This window comes from Drosophila yakuba, chromosome X (genome assembly GCF_016746365.2).
Source record: "Drosophila yakuba strain Tai18E2 chromosome X, Prin_Dyak_Tai18E2_2.1, whole genome shotgun sequence".
NCBI lineage: Eukaryota > Metazoa > Arthropoda > Insecta > Diptera > Drosophilidae > Drosophila > Drosophila yakuba.
Window position 1 is genome coordinate 6,603,981 of NC_052526.2, and position 13,047 is coordinate 6,617,027.

Below are 13,047 nucleotides of genomic sequence, written 5' to 3' on the forward strand. Positions count from 1 at the left end.
GGGGAGAGGGAGATAGAACACCGATGTTATGTGTGCGTGTGTGTGTGAGTCATTTGAGTCGTTCTGCGAGTGTGTGCGAGTGCACTTCTCATATATATTTAGAACACTTTTTGTAGTTTATTCGATTTCTGCTGGCCGTCTTTGTTGTTTTGTTGTTTAGATGTTTTGTTGCTTCATTTGTTGTTTTCCTTGGTGTTTCTGTTGTTTCGGTTGCCTTTATGCAGCGTGCACTTGTAAGAAAGAGAGGGGCCGACGCTGAAGAGAGCAGGAAGATCAACCCAAACGAGCTACATACATACGTGCGTTCAACTTTGCATAAAAAATCATGCCAGTGCAAATGGAATGATAGAAATACGGATAGTGATAAGGATAAGGCATAGATCCATCCATGGAGCAGATCCCAACCCTTCGGCCAAAGCCGTGCTCCTCGCTTTCTCCTTTCTCCTTTGCCCTTTGCGTGCTCCGCTGCTTTCTTTTGTTTTTACGCCTTTTTGGCAATGCCAATCGCAAAAATGTATTTGGGTCAATTATAAATATTAAACGCAATTAGCAATGAAATGTTCAATTTCATTATCACCGCAGCTGGCGTCGCTGCCGACGTCGTTCGCTGCCGAACGAAAAAAAGAAGGCATAAACAACACAAAAAGAACGTGAATAAAATTGGCTGACATAGCCGGCTGATAAGAGAACAAGTGTATTGGTGGGTGTGTGATTAATTGGGCTTCGTTCGACCCGAGCCAACTAAGTTCTTCGTCATCAGGGGTTTTAGCCGTATTCAGCAATGTCAAGACTGTAGTAACCTTATTTCGCACCTGTCGGGGTTTCGATCAAAGAAATCCGCAGGATATTGGCCAAACTGCAGGAGCAGAAAACATGATTATGGCTGAAGGTCGATGATATTTGCTTAGGGGCCACAGCGCTCCGGAACTTGCATTTCCCGATTAAACAGGAAGACCACCACATCTTTTAGCTGGCTTATTCGATTCCGCTGCGAGTGCAAATGCAATTGCGTTACTCGCCAAAGTCCTTGACAAATGCCAAGCGCTGACCAGGGACTGCGCCCCCCAACACCCACAACATCCCCCCGTCACAACAACAAACTGCAATGCCCCACTCTCCACCCCTCTCTCCACCCCACTCTCCATCCCGCTCTTGCAGCACGCGAGCACAGATGTTTGTCTTTGACTCGAAATGACCTTAAACTGGGTTAAAGCTTGCCAAAGTTACCTCGATGGGGCGGCTGTAAATTGAACTTTCTGTGCAACAGAGCATGGCCAACGAGCGGGAGACAAAGAGAGAGAGAGAGCGGAAGAGAGAAGCGGTTTGTTTGCCTAAATGCAACTCATGAATCATTCACACGCAACTATGAATATGCAGCAGTGAACCGATTTGAATGCACAACGAATATGCCCGCACGAATATAAACGCACTCGAAAAGAAAAAACCCAGCAGAATTGCAGTCAAATTGCAAAGTTTGTTTATGCAAACATCAAACAAAACAGCAAGCACCTGAAGGAATGCCAGCAACCATTTCCTACTGCAATCCATATCCGATCTAACAAGCTCAAGAAAGCGGCCCAAACGGAAGCTTGTGCTTAAAGTGGAGCCTCGCTAGCAAGGACAGTGGCGCATTCGAGTGGGAAGTGAGCTATTAGTTAGAGATGTGTCTGTTGAAGCGAAAGATAGACCCTCAAAGATATTGCTACCGAACATAACCTCTAACAATGGTATTTATTTACATGCATACAGTTACCAGCTGGCTGCTCTTCTAATTGCCTTGCATGTAATTCATTTTCTATTTGCCAAGAGAAAGTAAAAACAAAACCCCACACTCATGCTCATCACTCACACACCCCACACACACACACACACACGGACACTCGAGTCAATATATTTTATTGCCCATCAAAAAATCAAAAAAAGTTTGAAGCTTCGTTTTCTATTGTTGTCTCCATGCTCTTTCTCTCTCCCCGCACCGCTCCAGACCGCGTTTTCGGGCTTGCGTGTGTGTGTGGGCGTTAAGTCGGCGGCGCAGTTGAAAAGAGAGAATTAAGAGAAGTCTTTTAAGCTGAGTTCGTTCGTGGTGGTGGCAAGTAATCGTAAGTCAAAAAAGCCCCAGAGCAGAACATTTCAGAGAGCGAGCGAAAGGTGAATGACTTTGGGTATAAAAAAGTTGCGCAGTCAGCTCGTTTGCCATCTCTTTTTGGCACCTCCCCTTCTCTGCTCTCCCTCTAGTGTACCCTATATATCGGACTATTTCGATAACGAAAATGCAAGACACTATTTCGGTTTGTTCAGTTTTTATTTCATAGTTATCGTGCACAGTGCTCACTCGTTACAATGACCATCAAAGGCAATAGCTTGTATCAGGTGATAATGTATCATTAATTAAAAAAAAACATATTTGAAAAACTAAAATCAGGCTGTGTGTCCAATAAGTAAGCTACAGTTTGAGAAACAATTCGACTAGTGGAGAGATCTGCTGTGTGGAGCGACCACTGTAGCTCTGGGTACCCGCACTACAGTAGAGCTTTCAGCGAAATTTCAGAGCCAGGAGAGCGAGCTTTCTCGCTCAAGCTCTCGCGCGCGCTCTCAGTCTCGCGCCACTCAACGGCCGACTTCGACTTCGACATCGACATCGACTTCGGCAAACGGCAATGACAGTGTAGCCGTGCCTCGTACTTTACATTCTGCCGCTGCCTTAGTAGGTCAACAAAATTCCGGACAATGGCCTTTCGCTTTCGTCGGCGACTGCGACGTCGTCGTTGGCATCGGCATCGTCGCTGGCAGCGCTGCAACTGGCAGAGCTTCAGAATGTAAATAGAAGCTAAGAAGCTAAGGCAAACGCTGGCTGGCGCCCACCCAACCACCACCCAACCACCTCCCCCCGCCCATTCACCCTTCGATATGGCGATGGCGTCGCGACGATGAACATGAAGATATTTCAGTCGTCGCCGCAGCTGCAGTTGTTGTTTTCGTTGCTTTTGTTGCTTTTGTTGCTTTCGATGGCGTAATATGCGCCTGCAGATGGGTATGTGTGTGTATTAACGGACATACATATGTATATATATACTACTAGTCCCCAATTCCCCAACTGGAACCTCCCCAAGCCCGTGTAACTTGAGACACTAAGCATAATGAATGGCACACTGCAATTCCCAGGGTAGCAAAGCCGTCCAAAAGTATGCAATGCACAAAGACGTCCTGATGCAAGACATTCATTGCGTACTTTTTAGAAGCTCCTTGAGTTTTTTTTTTTTTAGATTTATTGAAGCGACGAATCCATAACATATTCAAAAACCATCATCAAAAATTATAAAAAATGTGAAAAAAAATACTTTTTTTTTTGAAAACACAGTTTGATAGGAAATTTAATTACGAACTTAACGAGGTATGACATTCCATATTCGGACTGATATTTCGAATGTTCCGATCAAAATACTGAAATTTATAGTCGCAAAAACCAGAAAAACGATTTTCGGCCAATATTCAAAAATCATCATCAAAAATTACAAAAAATGTGAAAAAATTGTAATTTCTTTTTGAAAACTTTTGAAACTTTTGAAGAACATAACACACCTGGTAACCACATTAAAACAGCAACCTTTTTTTTCTCCCAATTTTCAATGATTTGGATCACTCATCGAGTTAGCCATGAGATGGTAGGCATCAGTGTCATTGCCTGAAACCCAGTCAGTCACTTCAGTTCGATCCCAAACCCCCTGTGAGATGGTAGCTCAGATCTCCCCCTGGTGAGGAGCAAGTGAACCAAATTGAACAACAAGGCGAAACACGAAAGGAGGAGCAGCAAGCGGAAAACCCTCAGGTATGTGGGCTATGTAGGTTAAAGGGCAGCGTTCGTTGCACTCGCAGACTGAAGGACACCCCGACTGGGTGGTGGCGGCACAATGGGTGGTGCTTCCGCCGCCTTTTCGGGGTGGCCTTACATAAAATCTTCCCCCTTTGGAACGGGTAACGCTGCGAAATGTCGACGCCAGCCAGCGAAGTCACGGACTTTGGAGTGTGCTTCAGGCAGGCGGCGACATGGGCGGAGCCCCGCCCACCACACCCCCTTTGGTGGCTCGCCTACTGGCATTGCTTATGTATGAGAGGCTACACGGCAAGAAAGGCAAATCACTTTGATCAACGCTGGCCATGAGCAGCATTTGCATTTTCATCGACTCTGGGGAAAACTTCAACCCTTTTGTTGCTAGTCGAAATCCTTTCCGCTTACTTCATATTTATTATTCTCCGTCCAAAGCACAGATTCGCCCAATACCAGTGCACTTTTGGCAGAACCACCAATATCACCAATAGCACCAATGAATAGGAAGTCGAGGGATCGAGTTCGTCGGCGGCCCAACAATGGAGCGGGCGATAGAGCCGTGGAAGACTTTTTGGCCGAGCTGGGAAGGTGGTCGACCGACATGCCATCGCGCTCTAGCTCCACATCATCAGTTAGCAGCTCCACTGAATCCACTGGGGTTACTTCCTATCGCCGGGGTCTGCGCCGCGTGAGGGCCATAGTGATCAGTGCGCCGCCATCCATGGGCGAGCTTTTCTCCCAGAATGTGCGGGGGGGCACCCCGAGCACCATCGCCTGGCGCTGCAAAATCGCGTTACTCTATCTGGGCCTCGTCGTGGCGCCGGTCATCTTGGAGCTGGGTCCGCGCATCGAGTTTCCCGAACAATGGAACCAGGCCGGCAGATTCCAGTTCCTTAAGGAGCGCCGTCTGGCCTTGACATTTACGTTGAACACTACGCGCGAAGTGATCCGCTCCTTTCTGTCGGCCGCCGTGCCGCTGTATAGCATGCTCTGCATGGCTCATCCGAATCGATTCCTTCTCTGTGCCCCACAAGCCAGAAGCCGCCACATTGAGGTGCCCGCCAACGTGAGCCTGTTCTTCCTGGGCCTCTTGCCCTATGTGCTCCGTCTGCATGCCGGATTCTATGTGTTCGTCAGGGACACTTGGATGGCCTACAATGATCATGTGCTGAGCATTGCCGAGACCTTTAACTCGTGGCGCATTCTCATCTATCTGAATCAGGTCATGCAACTCGTCTACTCCATCGAACTGGTCCTGCTCATGGCTCAGGGTTTCATGTCCTTTCTGCATGCCCGTCGCATCTACAAGCTGGTCGCCGGTAAGGGCAACTTTTACGTCGCGCAGCTGGAACAGGTGAGTGGTATCCGTTTGGTATCCAGTGTGCGTAATAATAGACAACGTGCCGCCTGCAGGACAAGTCGAAGTTCTGGTACATCCCCAGCAAATACACCATGCACGTTTACCGCGCTTTTCAGGAACGTGTCTACGAACTGGAGTAGTCTCACAAATTCCCCACACAAGCCACACAAGCCACACAAGCCACCAAGCACAAGTTCTGCCAGACGACCCAGCATATAGATACAACAACTTAAAAATTATCAGGTAAGTTCGATCGAAACTCGGGCATAAGTCCTCAAATCTTCATAGTAAGACTAATTTAACTATTAATACAATTAATTCAGAAGCTTTTGGCTAACTTACTGTTGTGTATTTCCGCTTCTCGGCTTGGTAATGTTGCACTTGCTGCTGGTCTTGAAACGGTCTTTAGTTCGAACCTTCGGGCTTGTGGTCGGGTTTATGGTGTTGCGTATATGGTTAATATCAAAGCTGTCAATTTTCTTATTGACAGGTTGACTTTGCAAATAGTGGTGCACAAATTGTTGGTGGCTGCAAAGGAAGAAATGAAGTGAATTTTGTTAGCTCAACTTGAATTTGTTCATAGAAATGCTTATCTAAATGTTGCAGTGCGCAAAACTTGCGTCGACTTGGTTGGTGTCTTGACTTTGCCTTAGCCGGCGCACCAACCTCTGGCGCCCTCTATGTCTGGTGGCTGCTGCTGCGCTGCACAGATGGCGCCAGCCAGCAGCTGCTGCACTAGATGGCGTGCTGGCCTTTGTTTTGATGCAGTTTCAGTTTGTGTGCCAATCGGTTTCATTAACCCCAACGCTATATGTATGTATGCATGCATGCGCATGGCTGTGTATGTAGGGGCGTCTGTGTATGTGTGGGTGTGTGTACAGCGGCAGCGAAAGGTCAACAAAGTACGTTTCATGGACACAAACGCAGGAGCGGCCGCCTCTTTATTGTACTACTTTTCCGTTTCGCTGTTGTCCTTTTAATGGCTCACTTAACTCCAAAAGTTGGCTATTTTTTTTGTAACTTTGCTTACGTTTACGCCCATTGCTGTTGAAAGGTCCGCCCCCCACAACTTTAAGGCGTGCCTTTAGATGCCTCTAGGGGCACAAAATGAATTGGCAAAATCGCGAAATCTCAAATCCTATGTAATCTTCACAATCGCTGCAGTAAACACTCGGTTATATGGGTTCACTGCATCGAGCACGCTCTTGATTTCTAATGCAACTGCAACTGCAACTGCAAAAACGCGGAAGAATATGCAACGCCATCGCAATGCAAAGAGGGGCTGGGCATCGCCGGGAAAATGAGAACAAATAAACAGAAAACGAAAACAAAATGAACTCTGCGAGTCTAGCGATGGCAGACAGCTGCATAAGTCGTAGGCGGAGGGAAGGGAGGGAGGGGGGAAGCGCTTTACAAGTGCATTAAAAAAAGTGTATTAAAAGCTATTAGATCGTGCCCTTTGTTTTGCAACACGTTTGTGGCACCAAAAAGGACCTTCGTCGCCAGCACCTGAACAAATGTATTGCGTAAGTCCAATCCTATCAAGAGGGGGGTGGAGGCAGGTGCAACAACAGTTGGCCGAGGGCAGGTCCATCTCCAACTCCATCCTCTGGCCACCTAGTTGCAATACTCCCCCCGCCGCCACACAGCACATGCCGCATGAAATCCCAGTGAAACGAGACGAGACGGAGGGCACACAGCACAGCGCCACAGGAAGAGGCAATAGCAAAGGCAATAGCAGAGGCAAAAGCAAATGCAAAGGCAAAAGCAAAGGCAAAGGCAAAGGCAAAGGCAACCGGGCGCATGCAAATAAAAATAGATTTTTTCGTTATATAGGATAACGACCACCAACGACCCCAAAGTTGGAGCGTCGACGTCGGACGGTGACGTCGGTCGGGACGCCAACGCCAACGATGAACGATGAACGATGAACGTTCTCGGGCAACGACCGGCAAAAAACAAACGCAAACGCATCCAAAGTTTGCCTACCCCCAAGTAGCTCCATCTGGCGTTGGAGCGTTCGTTCTCTCGAAGAGAGTTTGCTTGCTTCTCTTCAATCTCTTACACACACAACACTCACACACACACACACACACACACACACGCAGCACGTAATAACTCGTAGGGGTTGCTGACCTCTTCTCAGGGTCGCCGAAGGTTGTTGAACTCGCCAGGGCGCAGTCTGTCTCGCTCGCACCCGCTGGGGACCGGCCCTTGTCTGTTTGACGAGGGTCGCTCCCCCCCTACTCCCTCTCTCCCTCTCCTCTCCTCTCATCCCCCTTCGCCATACCCCCTCCCCATCCATCGCACAATCGCTCCTTTTTGCGGCCTGAAATGTGTGCTGGTCGTTGGCCTTTCCTTTGCTTCCCCTCTCTGTCGCTCCTTCGTGACGTAATGTGGCAACAGGGCATTCCCGATGGCGCTGCTTCCTCTCTGCTCTTCCTTGTGGCACCTACCCTCCCCTCGCCACCCTCCGCCCATGGCCTCTCGCGATTGTTGACGCTGCTTTTTGTATTCCCATTTATTCGGTTTTTGTATTTAGGGGAAGCGAAATGTAGGGCTGCTGCTGCCGATGCACTCTTCGTTCGCACGTGTGTGTGTGTGTGTGTGTGTGTGTGTGTGTTGTGCTCGAGTGTTGGTGCATAGTTCAACATTGTCTGAGGTTAGGGTTGAATGCTCGACGGGCCGCGTCCGCGTCTACCCCGCTTCCCTTCCCGCTTGGTTGGCGAGCCAATGCAAACTAACTATTACGGAGGAACCCCCCACCCCCGACGTTCATTTCAATCTGCAGCGTGCGACACGTTTTAAAGGGGGTTTAAAGGGGTTTAAAGGGGAGCAGCTATCGAGTTATCCCTGCTCGGGGCACTCCAGACACCAGCCACATCGGTTCGTTGCCGTTTCGCAGGAGCGTCATATCGTGGCATCACTGTGGACTAGCAAGTACTAGGTACTGCTTAGTTCAAGATAGAATCTGAATAGATGAAGCTGAGAGCATTGTTGTAAGACTCGAAACGATGTTATTGGTACTACGAGTATTGGCCGAGTTGATTAACTCGTGTATTTATAAACGCTATCGGTTGAATACACGTTAGTTTTGTTGTTCGCAATCTTTTTCGCTTTCTACACTAGGCAACAGTGGGCTTTGGTATCTGATTCGTCTAGGCCTTTAATTCTCCTTGCCCACCCCCCTTTGCCCTTCCCCCTGCCCCTTTCCCCTGCCCTCTGCTCCTGACACTTTCTTCACTTTTCGCTGTCGCAGGTTTTATCAGTCGGATGATTGGCGCGTGGTTGGCTTTTATCGGTCATTCGCCTCCTGCGCCAAGTGCGTGAGTGTGAAAGAGGGGGGCAGCGAGGAGCGGCGGAAGATAAACCAGTGGGGCCGCGGTGGAGTGGGAGAGTGGGGGAGTGGGGGAGTGGGGAAACGGCAGTGGTAGTGGGAGTGCGAGAATCTAGGAGAGTGCGTAGTGGTCAGCAATGCGTCACCATCAATCACACGCAGAACGAGAGGGAGAGAAGTAGAGAAGTAGAGAGAAGTATAAAGAAGAGAGAAAGCAGGGGAGAGGCGGCGGGGAGAGTAAGAAGGAAAATGCCATGACCGTGAAGTTTAACGCCCTCCGGCAATTCCACAACGCCAGCGCTCGCGTTCCACACTCTGCAGTTCCACAACTGGAGTTCCACAATTGGAGTTCCACAACTGGAGTTCCACACTCACGGCAAATGCAGATCCATAGTTCGTTCTAGTTGAAGTTTTAGCCAAATTCATTGGCACTTAACCCATTAACTGATGTCGACTTGTTATTAATATATTTAATACATTCTTATATTTCGGTAGCTTGCGCTTTCGGCCAAGTTCTGCCCATGCTAATGGGTCATACTAATTACTCCAATTTCATCTAAATTTCTGTTTTTAATCTCAAAGAAATAGTATAGTATAGCTACACATTGTCTATAGAAGATAGATTGGTGAAGTGTGCTGTAATATACTATATATATGCCTTGTGTTTCTTCTGCTGCGTGCTAAGGAAAATGAAGCGTTTCCCTTTAAACCCAGCGCCACCCGCCCCCCCGCCCTTTCCCCTTCCGCACCACCGGCGACTTCGCAGCGACGTTGGCGTTTTTGTGGTTTGACATTGAACTCGAAATGGATGCGCATCGCTGAGCAACTGCGTTGGCCCTCAGCCAGCAGCCACCCACTCAATCACCCCTCTCTCTCGCACTCCCTCGCATCTTATTAGCCATTTCGTTAGCCACCTTTTCCGTTTTATTTGGCTTTTGGTGTGGAGGGCCAGTTCAGTGAACTTTCGCATAGAAAGCGCGCGGCAGAAATCTCTTTTTTCGGCTTGACTTTCGAGCTTTGCGGAATTCTACATAGATGTGTGTGTGTGTGAGTGTGTGTGTGAGTGTGTGTGTGAGTGTGTGTGTGTGTGTGTGTGTGTGTGTGTGTGTGTGTGTGTGTGTGTGTGTGCAGATAGTGTGTGTGTGTGAGATAGTGTGGGAGCAAAGGCGTGTGAGTTGGGTGAGCTAGGAATTAGCAAGTGAACCATTAAACCATTAAACACTTTTATAAAACGCCCCTAATCATTCTCATTTCAGTGTACAATCGATGGATTCCTTGCCATGGAAGAAAACCCAAGCAAAAAAGCGTACAAAACAAAAATAACAAAAAAAAGAAAAAACACTGACATGTGGCCAAGGAATCCCTGGCGGCTGGCAGAACTTTAGTATTAGTTCAAGGCGAAATGATTTCCACAAAGTCCTGCATGGAAATCATTTCGCTTGAACCCCACGTTATGAAAACATGTAAAAACAATCAAATAAATAAGGCAGCATCAATCTGAGTTTTATTGTACAGTTACGGTCGTGGGACTTCCTTTTTGGGCAGGAAATAAGCTTGAAATTTGGCCAAGAGATAAGGCCAAAAGCAGCGCACGGTGGACTAACGGAATCGCTGCGTGTACGCTTATTATGTATTTGTTATTTTTTTTTATTTATTTGTTTTTGTAGTTCTTCTATGTGCTCCACATCCATACATATTCAAAGAACCGAATTGAGTTCATAAGCGACCGAAGAAAAGACCGCCAGCAACAACAATGGCAAAGCTCAAGAGCGCCAACAACAGCAACAACAGCAGAAGCAGAAGCAGCGTCGACCAATTTTATGAAAGTCACAGTCAAGGTCAACATGCGTGCAAAGAGTGAGCGGGACAACGCAACGAGTGCGAGAGCGAGTGCGAATGCGAGTGGTGGCCGAAAGAAAGAACCGCGGATCTTTTTTGTTGCTGTGTACGGTAAATTGGGGTGGACCCGGGTGGGTGGTACGCACACCTAAGATGATGTCTTGTAATAAAAATTTAAATCCATGTGCCTTTAAATATGTATTTTTAAAAAGCGTTTATTGACAATGGGCAACAGGTGCCTCTGCTCATAGCAACGCGATTCTGAAGGTCCACCTTAAAATATATTCGCACTGCTTTCTATCTTGTATGATAAGCGCACAAAGAATTTAATATACGACGAATGCAAAGCAGAAGCCAAGGAAAGTGTGCAAGCTTAGTGTGTGTGTGTGTGGGTGGGTGCGGCGAAGGCGACGGCGGCGATCAACAAGGAAGTGCACAAAAATCGAAGTGGCCAACGAAAAAGAGCAACAATCGCAGGTTAAAAGCGGAGCCAAAGCAGGCAAGCAAACGAAATCAAATCAAAAGTAATAAAAAAAATGACTCACTTGATCCCCACGGTACACGAACACAGGCGCAACCGCGCGCACACACAGATACAAAATGGCTAGGTCGGTCGTTCAACCTGAAATCGCGAGAGCGACAGCAAGAGCGGGAAAGAGAGAGTAAGAGAGAGCTGAATTTTGTTTGCTTTTTTCTCGCTTTTTTCAGCCGGCCGGTTTTGCTCTTTATGTCATAACGCTTCTGGTTTCGGTTTCCATTGTTGTTGTTATTGTTGTTGCTGTTGTTGTTGCTTAGGGTTTAATGACATTGCCGGTCCGTCTTCTTCTTGCTTGCTTGCTTGCCGTTGTTTTCTTCTTTCTTTCGTACACTTTGTTTTTATTTTTATTCGTATTCGTATTCGTAGCCGCTGTTGTAGTTGTAGTTGTTCTTTGCGGCTTGTACGTTTGCTCTTGCAAGGCAAATACAACTACTGCAGCAACAACAACACAGCCACACTTCACTGTGCCGACTGTACAGTGAATACAAATGCGCACAAAAGCCCGGCCAGGCGACCAAAGTAACCAAAGAAATGCTGAAAGTCCACTCCGCACTTTCCCCCGAAAAAAGTCCACCCCACAAACGTTTTCGCTTCGTAACCGATTTCATGTTCCAATCCGATGCTAATATTATATTTTAAAGAACTGAATTCTAAGTTTAACAAATACATATGGAAGTGCACTAAGTTCATAATTAAAACGATTAAAATTTATATTGCAAGCTAGTTGGACTTATTTGTGGGGTGTGTAACAAAACAGCAACACTGCCTGCAACTTTCTGCTGTGCTGTATTTTTACTTTTTAGTTGTTGTTGTTGTTGCCCCAACGACGCTACTTTGCTTCCTCTGCCGACGTCGACAGCGCAGCTGTGCGGTCTTGTTTTTGCTTTTGGCTTTGCCCTGCCTTTGCCTTTGATTTTGATTTTGCTTCTGTTTCTGCTTTTGTTTTAGCGCGCTCACAAATGTGTGTTAGTTGGCGGTCATTCACATTGAACATGCCCTTTTTGTTGTTTTTCTTTTGGTTCGTTGTGCGCGCTTTCTGCGCGCGTGTGTGTGTGTGTGTGTGCGTGCGAGTATCTGTGTGCAGCAACTTCAACTTAAACTTGACGCTTAACATTTTTGAGTCTTTTTTTAAATCCTTGTCGTATATATCATTTCTACCTCATTACCGAACGTGCGAGAGCGAGAGGCAAGACGGCCGCCTGTTCTCTTTTGTATGCAGTGCAATTTGCATTTGAGCTGGGTCCATTGGAATTGACGTCATTATTGAACGGATTACGCAATTCCGCAAAAACCGACTAATTTAACCATATCAGCTCGAATACCGGCGAGCGAAAGAGACAGCACTCGAGGGGGAAAGCATGGGCGAAAACACACACACACACACACACACACTCTCTTACACACACCGCAAAGCGCGAGAGGGCGGAATGGTAATGGGAGTAGTGTAAAAGTAAAGGTCATTGAACGAACATTGTACCTATTTTCGCTATTCACACACACATCCATACATTTGTATCCGTGGCTGTGTGTGGGCGAATTGTTATTACTATTCGCCAGTTACAAAAAAACATACGAATACGTACGAATGTGCACAAAGTCAACAAATTAAAAGAGAAACCCAAACTTCCGATAGCAGTCGCAAAGAAATGGCAAATACTCTATTAGCAAAGGTATTCAACATATACATATGTACATACATATGCATTAGTACATATCTTACCTCAGGTGAAGGGATATCCCTTAAAGTCCGGGACAAACGACAAATAATATACAAATAAAATGTTGTGTTACAAAATAATATAAAATGTATAGTGAAGATTATGCACAAATTAAAGGCATTTATTGCTCGATCTACGAATCAATAGTTTCAAATTAGAGCTCAAAATTGTAGAACCAGAAGTACTTAGCCCCTCAAAAGAAATTCAAAATACTGCTCACTGTAACCACAGCCAATAAGCTTGTGCGCTAGGAAAGGGCAAACTGAGTAATGGCTCTTCGTATTCCGCACTCGAACAAGTCAACAACCGAGTGGAGAAATTTGAGCGATGAAGTATGTGGAAGTGAAATGGTGAAATGGTAAAATGGCGAACTGGCCCAAAGGGAAAGAGGCAGAGAGGCAGCGGCGAAAGATCGCATCCATCAGATTG

General features: G+C 46.8%; 1 protein-coding gene across 2 annotated transcripts; it reads left to right on the plus strand.

Annotated features, from left to right (window-relative positions):
* Positions 1 to 3,673: 3,673 nt before the first annotated feature.
* Positions 3,674 to 10,019, plus strand: LOC26536056. Of its 2 annotated transcripts, none has more exons than XM_015190230.3 (4): positions 3,674 to 3,826; positions 4,262 to 5,180; positions 5,240 to 5,429; positions 9,780 to 10,019. In XM_015190230.3, exons 2-3 carry the CDS (start codon positions 4,323 to 4,325, stop codon positions 5,324 to 5,326), a joined length of 945 nt encoding a protein of 314 aa, XP_015045716.1. In that variant the 5' UTR covers positions 3,674 to 3,826; positions 4,262 to 4,322; the 3' UTR covers positions 5,327 to 5,429; positions 9,780 to 10,019. The 2 variants fall into 2 exon arrangements, with proteins under 2 accessions (XP_015045716.1, XP_015045717.1); XM_015190231.3 differs by having other exon boundaries at positions 3,675 to 3,826; positions 4,267 to 5,180.
* The last annotated feature ends 3,028 nt before the right edge of the window (positions 10,020 to 13,047 follow it).

Excerpts from the sequence above, each read along its gene's own strand:
- LOC26536056 (XM_015190230.3), top strand. The coding sequence starts at position 4,323 with ATGAATAGGAAGTCGAGGGATCGAGTTCGTCGGCGGCCCAACAATGGA. Across the intron at positions 5,181-5,239 it reads ACGTCGCGCAGCTGGAACAG|GACAAGTCGAAGTTCTGGTA; the intron begins GTGAGTGGTATC and ends TGCCGCCTGCAG.